Source organism: Megalobrama amblycephala, linkage group LG20, assembly GCF_018812025.1.
Source record: "Megalobrama amblycephala isolate DHTTF-2021 linkage group LG20, ASM1881202v1, whole genome shotgun sequence".
In the NCBI taxonomy this organism is placed as follows: Eukaryota; Metazoa; Chordata; class Actinopteri; order Cypriniformes; family Xenocyprididae; genus Megalobrama; species Megalobrama amblycephala.
Window position 1 is genome coordinate 31,753,010 of NC_063063.1, and position 23,529 is coordinate 31,776,538.

At 32.5% G+C, this 23,529-nt stretch overlaps 2 protein-coding genes across 3 annotated transcripts; one reads left to right on the plus strand and one right to left on the minus strand.

The window, feature by feature from the left end:
* The first annotated feature begins 454 nt into the window (after positions 1-454).
* Positions 455-2,267, plus strand: ddit4 (DNA-damage-inducible transcript 4). The gene is made up of 3 exons (XM_048171097.1): positions 455-619; positions 838-1,022; positions 1,302-2,267. The coding sequence occupies exons 2-3, from the start codon at positions 842-844 to the stop codon at positions 1,787-1,789; spliced, it is 669 nt and encodes a 222-aa protein (XP_048027054.1). The 5' UTR covers positions 455-619; positions 838-841; the 3' UTR covers positions 1,790-2,267.
* A 1,830-nt stretch (positions 2,268-4,097) lies between these two features.
* Positions 4,098-17,865, minus strand: dnajb12b (DnaJ heat shock protein family (Hsp40) member B12b). 2 transcript variants are annotated; one of them, XM_048171074.1, is made up of 9 exons: positions 17,685-17,865; positions 15,015-15,168; positions 13,231-13,376; positions 12,811-12,984; positions 12,420-12,493; positions 10,416-10,525; positions 6,911-7,083; positions 6,486-6,631; positions 4,098-4,725 (listed from the first exon to the last, which is right to left on the minus strand). In XM_048171074.1, the coding sequence occupies exons 1-8, from the start codon at positions 17,848-17,850 to the stop codon at positions 6,510-6,512; spliced, it is 1,119 nt and encodes a 372-aa protein (XP_048027031.1). In that variant the 5' UTR covers positions 17,851-17,865; the 3' UTR covers positions 4,098-4,725; positions 6,486-6,509. The 2 variants fall into 2 exon arrangements, with proteins under 2 accessions (XP_048027031.1, XP_048027032.1); XM_048171075.1 differs by lacking the exon at positions 17,685-17,865 and adding an exon at positions 16,889-17,132.
* Positions 17,866-23,529: the final 5,664 nt, after the last annotated feature.

Below are 23,529 nucleotides of genomic sequence, written 5' to 3' on the forward strand. Positions count from 1 at the left end.
GATTATTTTTTTTACAAAGTACAAAAACGAGGTCAACAGTAGAAGAATGCACACAAAGATGATAATAATTAAACTAATAAAGTGTGCCTGAGGCAGCAGAAGTTGGCAGTCAGTGTTTATTCAGTCACTCATTGTGTTTCTCTTTCTGCACGTACTCAATGAAAGCGCGACTAGACTCAGTATTTCACAACTCAAACTTCTGTTTCGACTGAAATTGCAAATCACCATATCTTGTAATGAGCAGGACGTGAGATTCGCCACTACATGTCCTGAGAGAGGACAATAGCTGAAGTGAGAATCGCAGACAATAGACGGACTGCAGGATCTCATTGATCAGCGCTGCTCCGTGTTACCAGGCGAACTTGCGACGAGAAAGACGTGACATAAACGCTGATTGGCTGAAAACTCGCGGAGGCGTGGCCAGCGCCAGCGAGTATATAAGGAGGCGCTGAAAGGGTTGCGTCAGTGTTTTGCAGGTTCTCTGCAGATACTAACAACTGCTGCACTCAATCCGGTTCATACAGGTCTTTGTTAGTTTCAGTCTTTGTTACGGACTATTTCATCTGAAGAAAAGTATCGATGTTTCATCGCATCTGAGGATAAACCGCACTGAATATCGGTGAGTGTCTTTTTAAAGGGTTTTTAATGTTTAAACAGGGCTGTTTTTATTGTCATTCAAACCTTGAGGTACAATGAGAGATCAACAATGTATTGTGTGAATCAGCCCTGCGATAAAAACTGTTGAAATGACTGATTCTAGTTTGTTCTTTTAATGTCTGACTTGTTTACCAGCTGCTTTTGTGCATGCATAATAAAAACAACCCTCCTTTTCTACAGAACAATGCAGGAACAGCTGATTTCCAGTCTTTCATCTGAAGACTCAAGTCTTCCATCCACTCCAACATCTGACGCTCCTTCCAAGCGCTTGTCCTGGAGCAAACTAATGCAGAAACTGCACAGCAGCCAAAGCCTGGACTCTGATTCAGACACACACAGCAGCACAGATGATGCATCAGATGCAGGTAAATATCAGTGTTTTTTATATATATATATTTTTTTTTATCTGATATAAAGTCATATATCATGACATAAAGTCAAAATTTTGTGATATAGACAGAATTGCATGATATATAGACAGAATTGCATGATATAAAGTGTGAATTTTGTGACGTAGTTAGAATTTTGTGATAGTCAATTGCATGATATAAATTTAAAATTGTGAGAGAAAGTCAGAATTTGATGCAACTTTAGTCTCATGCAAGATCTTGACTTTAATGCATGTTTGCATTTGTCCTCCCCAGGTTCCCTAACCCTACAAGATCTGTCAGAATCTGATCTGTTTTTCGACCCCACCGAAGAGGCGTTGTGCAAAGAAGTGGTGCAACTCATCGCACTTAACCTGACTGACGCCAAAGATGGCGTCCTGCACTGCTCCAAACTCCTTATTCCCGAGAAACTCCTGGAGCACATCGGGCACGAGCTGGTGCACCTGTCCGTCAGCGAGCCCTGCGGCCTGCGCGGCGCGCTCATCGACCTGTGCGTGGAGCAGGACGGCGGCTGCGAGGCCGCTGGGCAGATCGCCGTGGACCCTTATCTGGTGCCCACCTTCCAACTGACCCTAGTGCTGCGGCTGGACTCCAGGGGTCTCTGGCCGAAAATCCAGGGGCTTTTCACGGGCAGATCCCCGTCGTCTCCGGTTGTTAGACGTGCACTTAAACTGAGCACTGGATTTAGAGTTATTAAAAGAAAACTGTACAGCTCTGAAGAGCTTTTGATTGAAGAATGCTGAGACTGACTTCATACATGTCATGAACTTTTACTAGGGTTTTTAAATTTAAGCCTCTTGTAACCATTTGCCCATAAGAGGCCTGAAGTTACAATCGTGTTGTATGACTGTTTAAAGCAGTATATGCTGATCTGTAGGGTGCATTAAAAAGACTTTATATTATGTTGCACTTTTGCTGACGTTCCACACAGTGAAGCAGGAGTTTTTGAAACGTTTACCTCAGGTTTATGGAAACCAGATATGGCAGCTATTTTCCATGCAGTCGTGTAGCAGACTTTGTTTTTCTTCTGTGTCAGTTTGTTCAATGATGTGTGAATGGTGTTATTGTGCCCTTAGATCAAATGGAAGAGGTTCTTTTACTTTTTTTATTTTTTAAACGGTCATATGCATATTCCATGCATCTTATTTATTTGATATTCAAATGCAACATGTTTTTTGTACTTGAAAGAAATGCAGAAAATAAATCTTTTTGAAAAATCAATGTCTTTGGTTTTGTTGGATGCTCAACTGAGAGGAAAAACTATGCAAAGATGTTTTCACGTGACCATACACGTTTTACATTACAACTTTATGCATTTTGCTATGCTTTTATTCAAAGCAACTTGTGTTGTATTAATGATACTGTATGCATGTTTATTAATTCATGCATCCCTGGGAATCAATATAAGATTTTCATTGTAGCTCCATGCAGAGATGCCACATATTTGATAAGTATTCTTACCCCATAATCTCTGTAAGCTTGTTTCCACCATAAAATAAAAATGGTAATTCTGACTTATTTTTATTGCAATTGCGAGATAAAGTCAGAATTGTGAGATAAAAACTCGCAATTATGTCCAATTGTGAGGGGAATTTTTCCTTACAATTCTGACTTAACATGCAATTGTGAGTTATAAAGTCAGAATTTTGTGATATAAAGTCAGAATTACGAGATATAAAGTCAGAATTACGAGTTGTAAAGTCAGATTTCGAGTTATAAAGTCAGAATTACAATATAAAGTCAGAATTACGAGATATAAAGTCAGAATTACAATATAAAGTCAGAATTACGAGTTATAAAGTCAGAATTCGAGTTATAAAGTCAGAATTACGGGTTATAAAGTCAGAATTACGAGTTATAAAGTCAGAATTACGGGTTATAAAGTCAGAATTACGAGATGTAAAGTCAGAATTTTGATATAAAGTCAGAATTACGAGTTGTAAAGTCAGAATTCGAGTTATAAAGTCAGAATTACAGGTTATAAAGTCAGAATTACGAGTTATAAAGTCAGAATTACGGGTTATAAAGTCAGAATTGCGAGATGTAAAGTCAGAATTTTGATATAAAGTCAGAATTACGAGTTATAAAGTCAGAATTATGAGTTATAAAGTCAGAATTACGAGTTATAAAGTCAGAATTACGAGTTATAAAGTCAGAATTTTGATATAAAGTCAGAATTTTGATATAAAGTCAGAATTGTGAGTTATAAAGTCAGAATTTTGATATAAAGTCAGAATTGCGAGTTATAAAGTCAGAATTTTGATATAAAGTCAGAATTATGAGTTATAAAGTCAGAATTACGAGTTATAAAGTCAGAATTTTGATATAGAGTCAGAATTGAAATATTTCATTTATTACAGTTTGCGTTATGATAATGAATTATGCACAAAAGCTTCAAACGAAGGGTTACCTATAGGGGTGGGCGATATGACCAAAATTTTATATCACGATATGATACATTTTATTTCACCATATCAATATATATCACGATATAGCTATTTTATTTTAAATAAGGTTTTTGTAATATCAAAATTTTTTGATAGCACTTCAAATTTCAAAATTCAAAGAGCAAAGAAAACGAACTACAGTCGAACAAAGACAAATGAAATAGACCTTCCTGAAAAGCCCTAGAAATAATCAAATGTTTAAACACTGCAGTCTTTACTGTGTAAAATAAATATACATTTATTCTTATTAAAGTTACAAACGTGATTCAGTCAAAAGCAGTGAGAAATTTTCTCTTTTTTTCTCTTTCTCACTTCAGAATTCAAATTTCCTGATAACTTACTCTAATTTCCTGATAATTTACTCAAATTTCTTGATAATTTACTTCCGCCTACGTCACGCATATCTCGCAATTCGAACCCTTTAAGTGAAGAGTTCATGTCTCTCTCAGCTGTTCTTGTCCACGTTCCACACGCAGTTTTCCTTTTTTTCAGACGGGTGACTGAACGTGCTGAAACACATGATTCAGCAGCAGCGACTGTGCCATCAGCTGACATCCTGCGTCTGAAACACGCTTCGCTGCAAAACTCACACACCCACACAGAGGACAGTGGCACATACAATCTTTATTTGTATTCAGAGTGAAATAACTGCAGCGTAGTCTCTGTCAGCAATGAAATCTTTCCACTAAGTCATGTAGAAAATAAACCTTCGTATGAAATAAATATTCCTATTCGATCCTTCAATAAATATCACCTGTGCACAGCAGCGGTCAGAGAAAGACGCAGGACAGCTGTCGTTAAAGTCGTACTCGATAATATCCCTGCATAGATAAATCTCAAACATACAAATATAAACCATTAAAAAGACATGATCTTGATCTAAACAAACTCAAATAAATATATGCAGATGTCATCGGACCTCCAGTCTGATTCATAATGCAAAAGCAGATTGTTGATTTCTGACCTGGAAAAGGGGCTGAATCTAGTGACATTAACTTTATTCAGACTGCAGGGAAACGTCTGTCATCCACAGGAGCCAAAAACACCAGCTCTGATTTCACACACACACACACACACACACACACACACACACACACACACACACACACACACTTTCAGCCCTCAGTAACTCTTTCCTAGTCAAGTTCATCGGTCGTTCCAACAAGTGTATTTACAATCCGTATGGCATTCTTCCATATTCCAGACTGGAGAGATTGTTTTTTTTTTGGAACCTGTGCAGAAAATATTGATATATTAATAGTTATTTGACAAAAAATAAACCATTTATTGTTAAATTAATGATTTGTGATGAAAACGCAACATTTCACAACACGAAATAGCGAGTAGGATGTTTAACAAGTGATCTATCTGTTTAAAGCTGAAGTGTGTGATTTCACCGGAGAACAACAGTAACGCTTTACCAGCAGTGCTTCGGGAAGCATTTTTCCCATTCATTCCCTCTCCATAGGGATTTCACAAAGTTTGAAACCTTAAACCAAACCAACCAACTCTCAGATGAAAAACAAGACAAACCTCTCGGAAAATAATGCTTACTGGACAAAAACACAAAAGTTCAAGATGAAAAAACAAAATAAAATGTATAGTCAATGATTATATGTATAAAAAAAAAAAATCAAAAGAGAGTTTACATACATGTATATTCATATTCATGAATAATAAGCAATATATTGTTTATATATATAAATAATACTCATATATACACATGAAAAATTAGCAGTATATTGTATAAAAGTAAATAAATTAAATTATATATATATATATATAATTTAATATATATATAGTTTCTATACAAGATACATGCATATTATTTCATATTTAGTATTGCATAAAAATAAATTAAATATATAATTTATACAATATAATCTGTATATATATAGCAATATTTGTTCAAAATAAATGAAATTAATATTTTTTTTTCTTTCTATACATATACGTATATTCATATTAATGAAAATGAGTAATATATTGTACAAAAATAAATAAAATATACATAAACATATTTATTATACAATATAATCTGTATGTATGTATATATATATATATGTAGCAATATTTGTTTAAAATAAATGAAATTAATATATAATTTCTAATTTCTTATAATTTTTAATAAATTAATATAATTTAGTTTTATATATACATATATACATGTATATTCATGAATAATGAAAAATATATTGTTAAAAATAAATAAACATTATATATATATATATATATATATATATATATATATATATATACACACACACATGATAATTAGCAGTATACTGTATAAAAATAAATGAAATTTTATGAATATTATATATATTATATTATTATATATTATTATTATTATTATATATAAAAACATATAATTTTTACAATATAACCTGTGTGTGTATATATATTTTTTTATTTTATTTTATATATATATATATATATATATATATATAGTTGAATTATTGTACCGTGTATATATTTATTTATGTATACACAATAATTCAACGATAGATAGACAGATAGATAGATAGACAGATAGATAGACAGATAGACAGATAGATAGACAGATAGACAGATAGACAGATAGATAGACAGACAGACAGACAGATAGATAGATAGATAGATAGACAGACAGACAGACAGATAGATAGACAGATAGATAGACAGATAGACAGATAGATAGACAGATAGATAGATAGATAGACAGATAGACAGACAGATAGATAGAGCTTCACGGGAATCAATAATTTTCTCTATGGAGAATATAAATGGGATTTTTACGTATTGTTCGTATGTTTGTGCTCTACTGTAAAGATAATTCAGTCCTCCACTTGTTTGATAAATCAGTTTTGTGTCGGGACGCTCAAACTGACATTCATAATGATCATCTTTCACCCTTCAACATGTCACATGACCAGTTAGACTCTGAACATGACCCACTTCAGCTTTAAATGAATCTGTGTGTTATCAGGTGGAGAGACGAGAGCGCCCTCACCAGGCAGTGCAGTGACGGCTTCATCTATCCGTGTAAAGACGCCTGAACCTCGGACAGCCGAGAGCAGCTCGGGGTTCCCATCTGCTGCGCCCGCTGGTACAGAGCGCTGTCCCCGAAATACCGCGCACGGTACAGCAGCCCTTCCTCTGAAACACACGCCACATCAGATGATGAAACACTGACTCACACTGTGGCATTATGGGTGTGAAAGTTCAGACCGGAGAGAAGCTGATTCATCTAATGTGAGAAGAGGAATGACATCACACATGAGCCGGTTCTGACCAGCTTTCGTGAATCATGTGACTCGCCAGATGTTGCTTTATACTGGAATGAACCACCTTATAATAACCTGCATGATTCACTTTATGAACAGATAATGTAGATCTGATTGTGTGTGTGTGTGTGTGTGTGTGTGTGACACGTACTCTGTTGTTTCTCTTTCCAGCAGTTGTTCCTGAGGTTGGAGACGTAGTCGTCCTCCACGCTGCCCTCCACCTGCTTCAGTCTCACGCCGCTGAAGTCCTGAGAGAAACGCTCGTTCACGTAATACGTCACGCCCAGATTCTCCGTCACGCGCTTGTGTGTGTGACCCGCCGACCTGTGTGAGATGGACACGTGACGGTTAATTATGGGATACTTCAGAGAAGACATAAAAACAGAATAAAACACACAGAGAGGGAAAAAACTTTGATTGAATTGAATTAATTTTATTTTTATATTTTCTGATTTATTTTAACTTCATATTTATCGATTTAGTAATTGTTGTGTGATTTTGTCATTTTTGTCCGTTGATATTTTTTAATTGTTAATATTTTACATTTATTTTAATTTAATTTTGTCTTTATTTTAATTTTAGTTAATGATTAAGTAATTTTTTGTGTGCTTTTTAAATTGTGAATATTTTGAATTAATTTTATTTTTATATTTTCTGATTTATTTTAACTTTAGTTAACGATTTAGTAATATTTGTGTGATTTTGTCATTTTTGTCAGTTGATATTTTTTAATTGTTAATATTTGACATTTTTTACATTTTGTGCTTGTGCTTATTTTTTGTGCTTTTGTCATTTTTATTAGTTAATATTTTGAATTAATTTTATTTTTATATTCTCTGTTTTTATTTTAATTTTAGTTAACGATTAAGTAATTTTTGTGTGATTGTCATTTTTACTAGTTAATATTTTTAATTGTTAATATTTTGAATTAATTTTATTTGCCATATTTTCTGATTTATTAACTTTAGTTAACGATTTAGTAATTTTTGTGTGATTTTGTCATTTTTACTAGTTAATATTTTTAATTGTTAATATTTTGAATTAATTTTATTTGCTATATTTTCTGATTTATTTTAACTTTATTTTAAATTTAGTAATGTTTGTGTGATTTTGTCATTTTTGTCAGTTGATATTTTTTAATTGTTAATATTTTACATTTATTTTATTTTTACATTTTGTTTTATTTTAATTTTAGTTAACGATCAAGTAATTTTTTGTGTGCTTTTGTCATTTTTATTAGTTCATATTTTGAATTAATTTTATTTTTATATTCTCAGTTTTTATTTTAATTTTACTTAATTGGTTTACTAATTTTGTGTGATTTTGTCATTTTTACTAGTTAATATTTTTAATTGTTAATATTTTGAATTAATTTTATTTTTATATTCTCTCTTTTATTTTAACTTTAGTTAACAATTTAGTAATTTTCAGTTAATTGTTAATATTTTACATTTATTTTATTTTTACATTTTGTTTTTATTTTAATTTTAGTTAACGCTTAAGTAATTTTTTGTGTGCTTTTGTCATTTTTATTAGTTAATATTTTTTAATTGTTAATTATTTTTGCATTTTGTTTTATTTTAGTTAACAATTTAGTATTTTTTTGTGCAATAGTCATTTTTATTAGTTAACATTTTTTAATTGTTAATATTTTAAACAAATTTGTATGTTTTTATTTTAATTTTAGTTAACGATTTAGTACTTTGTGCATGATTAACATTTTTATTTTTTTTATTGTTATTTTTTATTATTTAAAATGTAGTTTTTGTTAAGTTTGAGTTATTTTAGTATTTCAAGTTTTTTATATATTTTATTTGAAGTTAATGTTTATTTTATTTGAAGTAATGTCATTTTTTACGCTTTTAGTTTTAACATTAGTTAATGCTCAGTAAACAGCAGTACGGTACAGTGTTATATAAAGCCTTTCAGGTCAGGGTCAGAGGTCACAGGCTTCATGCACATGCAGTGTGAAGCAGCAGATGTGCAACTGTCCACTCAGACTTCAGATGATTCCACTCCATGAGAATCATTAAGAGTCCACACAGAGTTCACAACCTCTCCAGACCTTCTCAGCCAATCAGACGAGATCTCACATGATTGACAGAATGCATCTGCTGTACAGCTTCAGTGTTTCTAAGATGCACTCGTTTTCAGCTAAACTTTAATTTCAGTTTTGGTAAATCATTCATTTGGCAGCATCACTAACTGAAGAAAAACCTTTGGGAGTTCCTCAGGACAGAATGATCAGGGTCCAGAACTCGACCTCTGACCCGACCGGCCGGAACCGGCTCATCACAGCAGAAGACCTGCTATTGATTGGACCCCGTGTGGACCGGCATGGTCTCGGCACAGGAGCAACACGTGCAGGACGGAGCATCAGAGCGATCAATGCGACCCACACTACGACTGATGCATCAGATGATCGTATGAATATTGTGGCGCTTCAGATCAAAGTTGTGACATGAAAAACGCAGCGTTTGTGCGCTACTTCTAGGTCACTCATCAAATGCGAGAACATGTTCACTGATAATGTGACAGAAGGTCAGATTTCCTTCAAGCACAAGATGTTCTCGGGAACATTATAATCATGATCAAGAGTTTACGTCAGTGTCACTCATTTGCATATTTCATTAGTGACCTACAAATAGTGCACAACCAGATTAATTTCTTATTCATTTAATGCCATATGTTTTCATACCATAAATATCACACACACACACATATATATATATATATATATATATTTTATTATTTAAATGTTTTAATTAATTTATTTAATGTTTTAATTTTATTAGTTTATTATACACACACACACACATATATAAATTAAATGTTTTAATTTATTCAATTAATGTTTTAATTTTATTAATTAAACATTATATATATATTAAATGTTTAATTAATGTTTTAATTTTATTAATTAAATATTCTATATATATATATATATATATATATATATATATATATATGTTAAATGTTTTAATCAATTAATGTTTTAATTTTATTATATATATATATATATATATATATATAAACGTATTCATTAATTTAATGTTTACATTTTATTAATTAAATATTATATATTATATATTAGTGCTGTCAAATCGATTAATCATGATTAATTGCATTAACATAAAAGTTTGTAAAAAAAAAAAAAAAGTACTTTGTTGGAATTTTTTGTCCCAAGTTGGAAAATGTAATAAAGAGAATGTTTAAAAATAAATAAAAAATGTTTTTTCTTAACTTTATTTATTTGTGTTTAAGATCTCATAAATAAAAATATTATAAAAAATAAAAACATAAAATAAAAAAATAATAAAAAAATTCATCTAATTAGCAGAATTAAAGTGTCTGCAAGGGCATTAAGATCACATCTTTAGTATTTTTTATTTTATTTAATGAATCATTTATTCATCTTTTTAAAATGTAAATCATTTCGAATTAACAAGCTTGTCTTGGTTCAGTAATGAGAATGAAGTTTAGATCTGCAGAAATTCATGCAACTCTATTGATTCTGATGACACGAGTGCTTGAGAAATCTGGATGAGCAAATGTGACGACTGGAGAGTTACACAAAAGCGCAACGGTGCTGTTTAAAGTGTGAAAGTAGATAAAAAGAGAGTGACAGCGAGAGATACAGATAAAGAGAGACTCACGGTCTGAAGCTGAGGCTGTAGGGAGGGTTGGTCACCATCATCTGACTGAGCGCTGATACGATGACGAGGATGAGGATGGGCATCAGCTGCATGAGGAGAGCAAGACCTCCCTAAACACACACACACACACATTAATCAGTCATCAGAACTCATTTCTCCAGTACAGTCTGATCTACGTCTCATCGCTGCCCTCTGCTGTTTCATTCACAAAACACATCTGTGCTTCACAGCATGAAACTTCAGTCACTGGTTATAATTAAAGACAATTCTGCAAATGAAAACTAGTTATTTTTATTGTTTATATTAATTATAATTACAATCTGTGTTGAAAAAAAAAATAGAAATTATTATATATTATATACACACTCTACCAGTCAAAAGTTTGGAAACATTACTATTTTTAATGTTTTTGAACAAAGTTATTTCATAATAAATACAGAAAAAAACAATAATATTGTGAAATATTATTACAATTTAAAATGATGGTTTTCTATTTTAATATACTTTAAAATATAATTTATTTCTGTGATCAAAGCTGAATTTTCAGCATCATTACTCCAGTCTTCAGCGTCACATGATCCTTCAGAAATCATTCTGATATGATGATTTATTATCAATGTTGGAAACAGTTGTGCTGCTTAATATTATTTTATAATCTGTGATACTTTATTCAGGATTCATTGATTAATAAAAAGTTAAAAAGAACAGAATTTATTCAAAATGGAAATCTTTTCTATCATTTTAACACATCCGTGATGAATAAAAATATTAATTTCGTTCAAAAAAAAAAAAAATGACCCCAAACTTTTGAACGGTAGTGTATATTGTTACAAAAGATTTCTGTTTTAAATAAATGCTGATATTTTTATGTAAGAATCCTGAAAAAGCATCACATATTAAGCTGTTTCCAACATTGATAATAAATCATCATATCAGAATGATTTCTGAAGGATCATGTGACACTGAAGACTGGAGTAATGATGCTGAAAATTCAGCTTTGATCACTGGAATAAATTATATTTTAAAATATATTAAAATAGAAAACCATCATTTTAAATTGCAATAATATTTCACAATATGCAAGTAATATTAATATTATAAAATGTATGTATAATGTATATATATTTTCTAATTCTTGTCTAATAGGAAAATATAAGTACTGATATTTTTTAGAGTGAACTCCAAAGAAAAAATATTAATATAGTTAATATATATTAATATATACAATATAGTATTTAATTATATACAGAGCACAGCATAAATGAGTACACATGAGTGCAAGTCAGCAATTACTCAAAGACATGTTAAGGTTCTTTAGAGATAAAGATTTTCAAAGTGATAAAATGTTGTGAAGCAAAAATGAGTGCACCCTCCTAAAAGTTACTAAATAAAACAAAATTAAAAATGTTCTGGTGTAAGTTTAAGGCAATGTTTGATCAACAGGTAAGCATGTTGAACCAAAACATTTAAAGAGAAGTCATTTCTTGACAATTAAAAGTGTTATATAACCCACTGAATCATTCTCACACTTAATGCTGACAACAATCTTATTTCTCAGCACAGAGGAGGACAAGAGGATGACCAAATCATTGTTTTAAGTGTGAAAATATAGCAAAAGTAACACAGAAAATTCAAAAATAATGAACTTGTGACAATAATCAGGCCTTCATTTTAAGCTTTCATTTAGGGATGAGGGATTTTTTTTTGCTATAAAAGAGCAGGATAAATATCAAGCGAGTGTCTCAGAGCCAGCAAAAGCTATGAAAAGTGTGACTGTTTATCAGAAATCACATGCTGTTCTCACTGGAACTGCCTACTGTACAAAATTGACCAATTTACTTATTTAATGGCTATTAATGACATATATTTCTCAGTTTTATTATGTATACATTTAATACATTTTAGTTTTGCCATCTTTCCATGAATTGTATTAGTGATCATAAAGAAAATACATCTTTAGCACTGTATATATATATATATAATAAATGAATAGACATGTCTCACCCCTCGGTGTTCTCCTCTCTCGCCATGATTCTGATTAAAGCGCATCCGTCCGTTACTGTACATGTGAACATTACCTGAAAGAAACACGTCTTTATTTAGAGCCGTAGGAGTGTGTGTGTGTGTGTGTGATCTGATAATCAGCACTGACTGTCTGTTTTCATCCCAAAATCAGAGGATAAATATATGAAATATTTTAAAATGCATTTGAATAAAATGATAAAAATGTCATTTAATAAAAATAAAAAAAATTTTGAAGTAGCAAAATGTAAATTTTCTCACTTCAACAGTTAGACGGGTCAAAAAGTTAATTCTGGACCCTGACCGCTTCTGCTTCTCATTACCCAAGATAACCTTCAGCCTCACACTCACACACACACTCTCACACACTCACTAGAAGGGAAACCTCCTCCGAAGAACATGTTGAAGAGATCTTCAGGAGAGATATCGGCCTCAAACTGTGTGTTGTTGTGGCTGGATCTGCCGCTGCTGCTCCGCTCCTCTCCGAACTGATCGTACTGCCGCCGCTTTTCCACATTCGACAGAACTGCATACGCGTTTCCTATGGCTACACAACACACAAACCTCACAATATTCCTCATTTAAATAATTAATGCACAGAATAAAGGGGCGGGGCCTGGTTGAGTTAGTTAGCAGTGTGTTGAAACTGGCGGTTATGGTAAGGGGCGGGACATTTCCCAAACACCAATCACAACACACTGCTCCAGCCGACCAGACTTTGTAAAATGGCATAACATGACATATGCTGATATTACTGTAGCCAAAGCAAGCGTGTGACAGCCATCTGCCGTACCTTTAAATGCCTCCGTGGCCCCCGGGGCGTGATTCTTATCAGGGTGAAACTTTAATGCCAGTTTTCTGTAAGCTTTCTTCAGCTCGTCTTCAGAAGCGTCTTTCTGAACGCCGAGAGTCTCGTAGTAGTTCTTGCACTGCTTTATTCTGCGAAAAACAACAAACTTTGAGGACTGAATCTGCATCAGGGCTGATACTGTTAAATAAAACTATTAAAGATTGAAATAAAATAAAAACTGCCTTGGCAACTCAATTAAATGTTCAAGTTTAAGTACAAAAATTACTATAATATAATATAAAAATATAAATATAAAAAACAAATATAAATCAAATAAAAATGTAATATATAATAAACTAATATAATCAAATAAAAATTTAATATAATAAAAAAATACATAAATGCATTACAATATTGCTAAAACTTACTAAAATGACTGAAAATATAATAATAAATGATAATTCAAAATATGAATAAATACTATGTCAGTATATAAATAATATTAAAAATAACACAGATTTGGATCTTATTAATAATATAAGTCAAAGTACTAAAATTATTACAATTAAAACTGAAATAAAAAATTAAAGCTAAATAGAAGAAAAACTAATAAAAATGAACAAAATCACATAAGAAATTTACTTAAACTTACTAAAATGACTAATATAATTACTAAATCCTAAACTAAAATTTGAAATCTTAAAAAATACAAATAAAAAGATAATTCAAAACATTAATAAATACAATACTTAAGTTAAACATACTGCTTTAGCAACTCAATTAAATTTTTAAGCTGAAGTACTAAAATTAAAATATAATTATTTATAATATAAAAAATATAAATATGAACAAACTAATATAATCAAATAAAAATATGATAAAAATACAAAAACATTTAAAAAATTGCTAAAAACTTAGTGAAAATATAACAATAAATGGTAATTCAAAACATGAATAAATACTATGACAATATATAAATAATACTAAAATAACATTGATTTGGATCTTATTAATATAATATAATTCAAAACATTAATAAATACTATACTTAAGTTAAATATACTGCTTTAGCAACTCAATTAAATGTTTAAGCTGAAGTACTTAAACTAAAATATGATTATAATATAAAAAATATAAATATGAACAAACTAATATAATAAAATAAAAATATAATATAACAAAAAATACATAAACATTAAAAATAGCTAAAAACTTACTAAAATTACTGAAAATATAATAAATGGTGATTCAAAATATGAATAAATACAATGACAGTATATAAATAATAATTAAATAACACAGATTTAGATCTTATTAATCATACTAAAATTATTACAATTAAAACTGAAATAAAAATAGAAAACAGAGAGAAAAAAACTAACCAAATTAACTCAAACCTACTAAAATTACTAACAAAATGACTGAATCCTAAACTAAAAATTGAAATCTTAAAAAATAAAAGGTATTTCAAAATATTAATAAATACTATAATAGCATTTGGATTTGGATCTTATGGAATAATATCTGTTGAGGTTTATATATTTAGACACATTTGCAAAAAACTGAATTGTGACGGGCAGAGAGAAGTTTGAAGTGATCTTGGGAAAAAATAAATTCCTGCTTTAGGTTCAAGGAACCTTGACTAGCATTATGAGTAAACAGAGAAAATATGGTAAAAAATAAAATACTGCAAATGTAGATTCCTAAGAACTGTCTGACAGGAGGCTGTTTAGTCAACCGTGTGAAACATGTTTTGCCATCAAACAGAAGCTGTGAGGTTCACTCACCGTCTGACGGCCTCGGCCTGCTCCGGCGTGTAGGGTTTACTGGAGTCCGGCGGTGCGGCGCCGTTACTGCTGACCCCAGACCTGCGCTGACGAGCTCCTGCGGCGCTGTTCTGAGACCAGGCCTCGCCGCTCCGCTCCAGAGACTCCAGCAGCTCTGACCATCAAGAGGAAAACACGCAAATCAACACAACTGACAACAGACCAAAGAAAAACTGTGGAAAAATATATAAAAATTAATAAATAAATAAAGATTTAACTAAATAAATTAACTGAATAACTTACAAAATAAATAATACATCTATAGTGCATAATAGAAAGTATATATATATATATAATTTTCTTTAAGCAGATATCTATATCTATCTATCTAACAATATATATATATATATATATATATATATATATTTATTATATAGTATATTATATTATATTTGATCATTTTTGATTAAAGAAAATTAGAAAATTAAAAAAGGGAAATATTAAGAAAAATATAAAAAAAACAAATATATTATATTTTATTATTTATAAACATGATATTTATATAACTTTCTTTAAGCAGAAATATATGTATATCTGCTTAAAGAAAATTACAAAAAAAAACTAATGTTTTACGAACAAAAATAAATTAAACAAACAAACAAAAAAACATTGTATTACAGTGTATTGCGGTAATGAGATCTTTATAAAAATGGCACAATGCAACAAAATAATTTAACATTTTCTGAAAATAGTTATTTATACACAATTATTAGTGTTACTTAATATTAAAAATAATATTATTACTATTTATATAATTATTCCTATATAAATGCCTATTTCTTGATTTTTGTTTTGATTTTAGGGTTAAATTTTATTCTAATATATATATATATATATATATATATATATATATATATATATATATATATATATATTTCTGCTTAAAGAAAATAAGAAAATTAAGAAAATAAAATAATAATAAAAAAGAAAATCAAATATACATTTTATTTTATTACATTATATTATATTATATGTGTGTTTTATTCTATATAAATAGAAAAGAACAAAATAAAATATATATTTTATTATATTACATTTTATATATATATATATATATATATATATATCTGCTTAATAAAAAATATTAAGTAAAAATTTAAGAAAATTAAATATTTCATTTTATTATATTATATTTAATATAATTATATATTTCTGCTTAAAAATGATAAACATTTTCATGTTTTATGAACAAAAATAAATTAAACAAATTAAACAAACACAAAAAAACACTGTTTTACAGTGTATTAACAGTAATAAAGGTAATGAGAACTTCATTATGCACCAAAATAATGTAACATTTCCTGAAAAATAGTTAATTATGCATAATTTTTAGTGTTCCTTAATAATAATAATAATAATAATAACATTATTATTTCTTTATAATATCATTATTTCAACATAAATGACTATTTCTTGATTTTTGTTTTGGGGTGACGAATGCAAAGTAGATTTATTCCCTAATATACTGTCTAATAAGAGCTCAGTCAGATTCACATGACATCTCAATCTGACCTGTGCAAGAGTTGCATCATCATCATCATAATCATCATAATCATCATCATATAACACTACTGCCATAACATATACAATAAAACACGAACAAACAATCACATCTCTGTGTTTAAGCCACAACTGCACATTCGGACTGAACGACATTTAGAGATTTCCACAGATGCATTACGCGCGGATGAAACACAAAACTGCTCATTCCCCCTCAATGCACAATTCAATGAGCAACAAATACGACCCAATAATGCGCTTCCTAAGTGTTCAGTGCTTTATGAGAGTAAGCGAGGGCGATCAGGGCCTGGATTAGCCCGGGTTCAGTCGCTCACCCTGCGCTCTGGGCGTCGCGTAGAGCCGCTGCGCTTTCTCCAGGAACCTGCGCGCTTTCTCCGGCTGCGCGTTCTCCAGCGCTCCGAGCGCGATCTCGATGCAGCGCTCCGCTTCATCTTTGTTTACCTCCATCACTGAACTACTTAGAAACAGCAGCTGATTTGAGAAACACACGGAGACAGCACCATTGAGCTGCAAATGTTGTCGGCTAATAATAATAACTGTTTCCTACGATACGCCAAGTTGTGGTTCTTCCTCCAGGGGGCGCATGCTGGCCCAAAAAACACGATTCTCGTTCAAATCTCACGAGTTTTTTGGTTTTGTTTGTGCATTTAAAAAAGTATTATTATTTTAATGGAATAATTCAAACGATTCTTAGTTGAGATTTAAGATTTAAGCAGTTTCTCTAATAAATGATTTTAATGAGTAATCAATCACACACTGCTGTGATTGGGTCATCCCGATCAACACTGAGAAAAGTAACAGATACCACGTGACTATGCTATCTATCAAGCAGTGGTTTGGATCATTTTTGCACCTTTGGCTACAAACATATACAACTACTACTATTTCTGCCATTTCAAGACATTGCAGAAATATTAGTTCCATAATATTCCCAATTAAGCACAATGACGAAGGTAAACTAAATTAAAGGTACATAATCAAATATGAGAATTGCTATTATTGTTACTATTTAGACCTTTAGGAGCACTCTCCCTCTTTTCTTTTTTTCTATATTGTCTATATATATGTCTGTTTGTAGGTCATTTTTAATAATCATAACAATAATTGTACCTGGACAGTTAAAGGAAGCGTCTGGGCCAATAAATCCCTCCCATCTTATACTCTCGGACCAACAGCCATTCCACCATCTTATTTCTATTTCTGTGGATAACAGTCTCACCAGGCGAGGAATGATGACGTGTCTCTGAATAACGCTGCCATTTCTGATTAAAATCATTGGCCATTTAGATTAATTTGATCGATACAGCATGCAAATATAACGATAATAACGTGGTCATACGTGTAAGGCATGTATAATCACATTCAATGTCTGATCTCAAAATGATTGTCTTTTAAGAAACGCACAGTAGATGGCGCTATAATTTAACTTAAAATGCCACAGTATGACTATTTCCATTTACACTGGAAGCAAAGATACTTCTAAATGGGATCGTGTATGTTGCATTTAAATGCACAACAAACTGTTGTGATCCCAAAACACTATTAGTGTTTACATTATAAGTCTATAGACGCACTGTGGGCCTGTTTGACATTCATTTCAGTAAATTAATTTATAATTAGATATTGTTAATCCACTATTGGTATAAAATATTGGCAGACAAAACAACTTGGCTGATATAGCACTCTAAGATTTAAAAAAAAAAAAAAAAAAAAGTTCAATGGGGTTCTTGACTCTTATCTTGACATTTAAAGAAACTTTTATGTCAAAGAAAGTTCTATAGAGCGTATGTAGCCCCGCCCCTTTTCAGCGCTGCGCTCGTTCTGTTGTGTTTCGTGTTATAAGATCTTACAGATTTATGAATGAACCGCTCATTTTAAAAATTTTAAAGGAACACTCCACTTTTTTTAAAATTAGGCTCATTTTCCAACTCCCGTAGAGTTAAACAGTTGAGTTTTACCGTTTTTGAATCCATTCAGCTGATCTCCGGGTCTGGCGGTACCACTTTTAGCATAGCTTAGCATAGTTCATTGAATCTGATTAGACCGTTAGCATCTCGCTCAAAATGACCAAAGAGTTTAAATGTTTTTCTTATTTAAAACTTGACTCTTCTGTAGTTACATCGTGTACTAAGACCGACTGAAAATGAAAAGTTGCAATTTTCTAGGCCGATATGGCTAGGAACTATATTCTCATTCCGGCGTAATAATCAAGGAACTTTGCTGCCGTACCATGAGTGCAGGAGGCGCAATGATATTACGCACTGGAAAGCGGAAGTCGTAGTTGGGTAAAATTCTATGGCGGTGAATGAGAGAATACATTAAATATATTTTTTTTATGTCCCCATTTTCTCAAATAGCAAAAGAAAAATTAACAGTGTTTTCACAACTTTCAAAAAGAGGAAAAAAATAGAGAGAGAGGGATTGAGGCAGTCAGAAGAGAGAAAGATATCAACTTTAGTTTTTTTGTAAGTTGATGAACTTGATGTAATACAATACTAAGTATAGTGTTATAATTGTACACACATAAAAAATAAAAAACTTTGCAAGATTTATGATGATGATGACCGTTAATTCGCGTCATCACAGTCCGTGAAAAGGGTCCATTGGTTCTATTTTTGTAACCTAAAAAGAACTTTCCCTGCAGGTTATTTTTTAGGTTTTATTTTTATAACCCAAAGAGAACCTTCCCAGAACGTTCCCTGCAGGTTATTTATTTATTCATTTATTTTTTATTTTATTATTATTTATTGCGCGCCTCCAAAGACTATAGAATAACACAAGACGTGTCACTCATATTGAATGGGAGAATAAGTCCCGCCTTCTAAATAAGAGCCAATCGCAGATTGGTAAAGTCATCACGTCACTGCAGCGGCCGTTAGAAGCTCCGGTTCCTATAGAAACAGTCAGATGCGCACCACAAGAGACGCGCATTTAAGACTGCGTAAAATCCAAAAATGAAAAGTTGCGATTTTCTAGGCCAGGAACTATACTCTCATTGCACCTGCTGCACTCATGGTACGGCAGCAAAGTTCCTTGATTATTACGCCGGAATGAGAATATAGTTCCTAGCCATATCGGCCTAGAAAATTGCAACTTTTCATTTTCCGTCGGTCTTAGTACACGATGTAACTACAAGAAGAGTCAAGTTTGAAATAAGAAAAATATTGAAACTCTTTGGTCATTTTTGAGCGAGATGCTAACGGTCTAATCAGATTCAATGAACTATGCTAAGCTATGCTAAAAGTGGTACCGCCAGACCCGGAGATCGGCTGAATGGATTAAAAAATGGTAAAACTCAACTCTAGGGGAGTTGGAAAATGAGCCTATTTTCAAAAAAAGTGGAGTGTTCCTTTAAAGTCTTTGCTTCGTAACTGACAAGCCCCATAGTGCGGCCTCCGAAGCACAAAAAAGCTGCTCTGATTGCCACAAATCAAGCATTCTGCATCAGTTCAGGCAGGCCTCATAGTCAAGCTCCGCTATCCATATCAGCTGATCCGATTTCTATGTACTCCATTGGCAACTCTAAAATAAGGCGCATTACTTAAATGCAGCTCTGCTTGCTTGGCTGCTTCCACTGCACGCTGCTTGCAACCCTCCTCCTCCCCAGCTCCTCCTTAAACTTGTGTCTAACGTAATCAGTGTCAGTCTGTTGTCTCTGTTCTCAATAGGGGGATTTTCTGCTCCTCTCCCAGTTAAAAAATGTGAGGTTGTCCCCAGAAGCTGCTGCTGTTCCCGGTCTTGGCTTTCATGGAGCTCACGAAAAGGACGGGGAATTTATGAAAAAAAATGTAATTTTTGACTTAAGTGGTCCTGACTGAAATGGCTCGAGCGCTCAAGTCATAAACCCACTGACTTTCTGGCTATGGGGGCGTGGTGCGCCGCCATAGCCGCCACATAGACCTTAAAGGATTAGTTCGCTTTCAAATTAAAATTTCCTGATAATTTACTCACCCCCATGTCATCCAAGATGTTCATGTCTTTCTTTCTTCAGTCGAAAAGAAATTAAGTCTGTTTTTTGATGAAAACATTCCAAGATTATTCTCCACATAGTGGACTTCAATGGACCCCAAACGTTCAAAATTACAGTTTACAGCGATCCCCGACGAGAAATAAGGATCTTATCTAGAGAAACCATTGGTCATTTTCTAAAATAAAAATTTTATATAGCGTGGAGGAGTTTGGCTTGGAACACCTGAAGGTCCGCCATCATGTGGAGAACGGATCCAGCTTGAGTATGCTCAGGCCACTACGGTAGAGATGGTCCTGCACTGCTTTGAGGGGTGAACAACTTTGGCTCTCCATCCCAGAGCCATGGATGGGCAAAATGCATGGGAACAGCTTCCTCAAGGCAAATGTGTCATTGGCAAATTCCTCCTCAGAACCCTAAAAGAGACCAAACCAGCGTTTCAATATCTGAAGTCTTCCTCTACATTCTTACAATGCAAATTCAGGAACTTTGGCTCTCCATCCCACGCAGAAAAATCTCCAGAGTTAAATCATCTCTGCTCAGAGTACATATGGTCCCTCTCTAAATAGTGTTAAAATAACACTAAAGCAGAGTTAAAGTTAATGAGATAATTAAGCAATTAATGAAGTAATGATTGTGCATTATTGATGAACGCCTGCTGTTAACAAGCAGAATCACTGAAGAAAAGAGAAACACAAGAACTACAACTGACTTCAGTCACAGCCTTATTAATTGCTTAACTTTAACTCTGATTCAGTGTTACTTTAACACTATTTAGAGAGGGACCATATGTACTCTGAGCAGAGTTGATTTTACTGTGCAGAGCCGTGGATGAGCAAAATGCACGGAAACAGCTTCCTCAAGGCAAATGTGTCATTGGCAAATTCCTCCTCAGAACCCTAAAAGAGACCAAACCAGCGTTTCAATATCTGAAGTCTTCCTCTACATTCTTACAATGCAAAGTCAGGAATTTCCCCTGTTTATTAAAAGTAATATGCATCTTCATTACAGTAGCGAATATCAGATCAGCTGACGGACGAGACTCCTAAACATTTATATTACAAAATATCACAATGATTATTCTGAAATCTGAATACAGATTGTAGGCATGCGCATACAACTTAATTCGCCATGTACAGTTATTCACTGTGGTTATGTAATTATATTGCGATATAATATTGTTTTTATTAGTACAGTATTAAGGGTGATTTTGAATTTCCGCCTTGTGCAAGGATGCTTGCCCTAAAATATAAGCAAGAGCCCAACATACAGTGTGATACATTTCTTACCCATCCATTTGAACATGAAACAGACTGTAATGAAAGGATGCGTGACATATCCTTTTATGTAAACTGAGCCAAAACTCTCTTTATTTGGTAACATTTGGGTGATCGGGATACGACCTTTGGATGATTGGGACAGCACATCTTATCACTGATTTAGGCTAAGCATATTTATTACACAAGTTTATACTTTGATATCATTTCATAAGCAAGATTTCGTGTTTTTTGTGTGCATCACTATGCATTACTATATTTCTGTCCAAATTTCTCAATGTTCATCCACAATTCAGTACAACACGACGTGTAATTGAGGCAAAAGAAGGCCTGAAGTCCAAAAGTCATTGAAAAGTGTAAACAAGTAAAAAACAAATGGTCCAAAATTCATTAAAAAAAATATGTAAACTTACCCCAAACCCTTTTGGATGAAATAAACTCTTTGATAAACTGAACAAACCTTTGATGGAAACATGAATATGGTGTATTACTGCAATAATAATATTTTCAGAATTAGATATTTTAGCTAGTTCATGAACATTTTTGTGGTTGATTAGGGGTTGCACAAATGAAAATGTCAGGAAACACCAATTTAGAGCATTTAGAGCATATAGGTTAATCATTTTCTTAATTTAAAAGCCTTTAAGCACTGTCCCAATCACCCAAACCAATGTATTCATGTTTCCACCAAAGGTTCGTGTGAAATAGTAGTTAGGACAATTTTATGACCTTAAAATGTAGACTAGTTCAGAATCAACTTCCTGTTTGATGCCTGCCCCGCCCACCTTCTTGGTGTTACACCAATGAGGTCACCCAGTTTTGAGGCTGTGGTCTCACAGCTGGCGCTCAGCAAAACATTTTTATTTTCACACATTGTGAGGTGAGAAAATAAACTCTGTATTATAGTTTTACTGTCCTATTTGACCTTATGTACCGATCACTCTTAATTCACCCTAACTGTAAATGATTCAACATTGTTTTCTTTAACAGCATGTATTTCTAAAGCAGTAAAGATAACGACGTAAAACATTGGTTAAATTAATTATTAGCTCGACAATAAATAAAGTGCCTATAGAAAATCATTATACACCTTTGAAATAGATATTTGTTGTACAGCCTGAAATCAAACCATCTCGGCACACCATTTAAAACACACCATACCTATTGTGATCTTCAGCTGGGACTGGGCAATTGCTCATCAGGATTGAAGGGAAAATGAATGCCAGGTACATCCAAATTCTTGAGGAAAACCTCGGCTAGACAGCTGAAGATGGGCTGTTAAGATATTTTTGATGAAATCTGAGAGGTATCTGAATCACACATAGACCGTTGCACTTTTCAAGGCCCAGAAAGGTACTAAAGACGTCGTTAAAATAGTCCATGTGACTACAGTGGTTCAACCTTAATGTTGTAAAGTGGCGAGAATACATTTTATGTGCAAAAACAAATAAAAAATAATGACTTTATTCAGTAATTTTGTCTCTTCAATGCTGTTTACGTTGTAAACATAGTGCAGAAATCGCTTTTTAAGGACTTCCATGAGCTTCTTACTGGGTTAGTGACATCACAAACCCCCAAATTTACATAAACCCCGCCCCAGAGAACATGCAACAAAGGGGGCGGGGCCATGTCGGGCTGCTTTAGAGAAGAGGAAGAGTTGTTGTAGTAGAGTGTTGTTGCCATGACGCCATTTTTGACATTGTTGACATGA

What these genes read in the sequence shown, in the direction of transcription:
- ddit4 (XM_048171097.1), top strand. Translation starts at nt 842, where the DNA reads ATGCAGGAACAGCTGATTTCCAGTCTTTCATCTGAAGACTCAAGTCTT. An exon ending in AGATGATGCATCAGATGCAG is followed by an intron (nt 1,023 to 1,301) that starts GTAAATATCAGT and finishes TGTCCTCCCCAG; the next exon opens with GTTCCCTAACCCTACAAGAT.
- dnajb12b (XM_048171074.1), bottom strand. Translation starts at nt 17,850, where the DNA reads ATGATTTTAATCAGAAATGGCAGCGTTATTCAGAGACACGTCATCATT. An exon ending in CGCTTCCTTTAACTGTCCAG is followed by an intron (nt 15,169 to 17,684) that starts GTACAATTATTG and finishes CTTGATGGTCAG; the next exon opens with AGCTGCTGGAGTCTCTGGAG. An exon ending in CTGGAAAGAGAAACAACAGA is followed by an intron (nt 6,632 to 6,910) that starts GTACGTGTCACA and finishes CGTGTGTTTCAG; the next exon opens with AGGAAGGGCTGCTGTACCGT.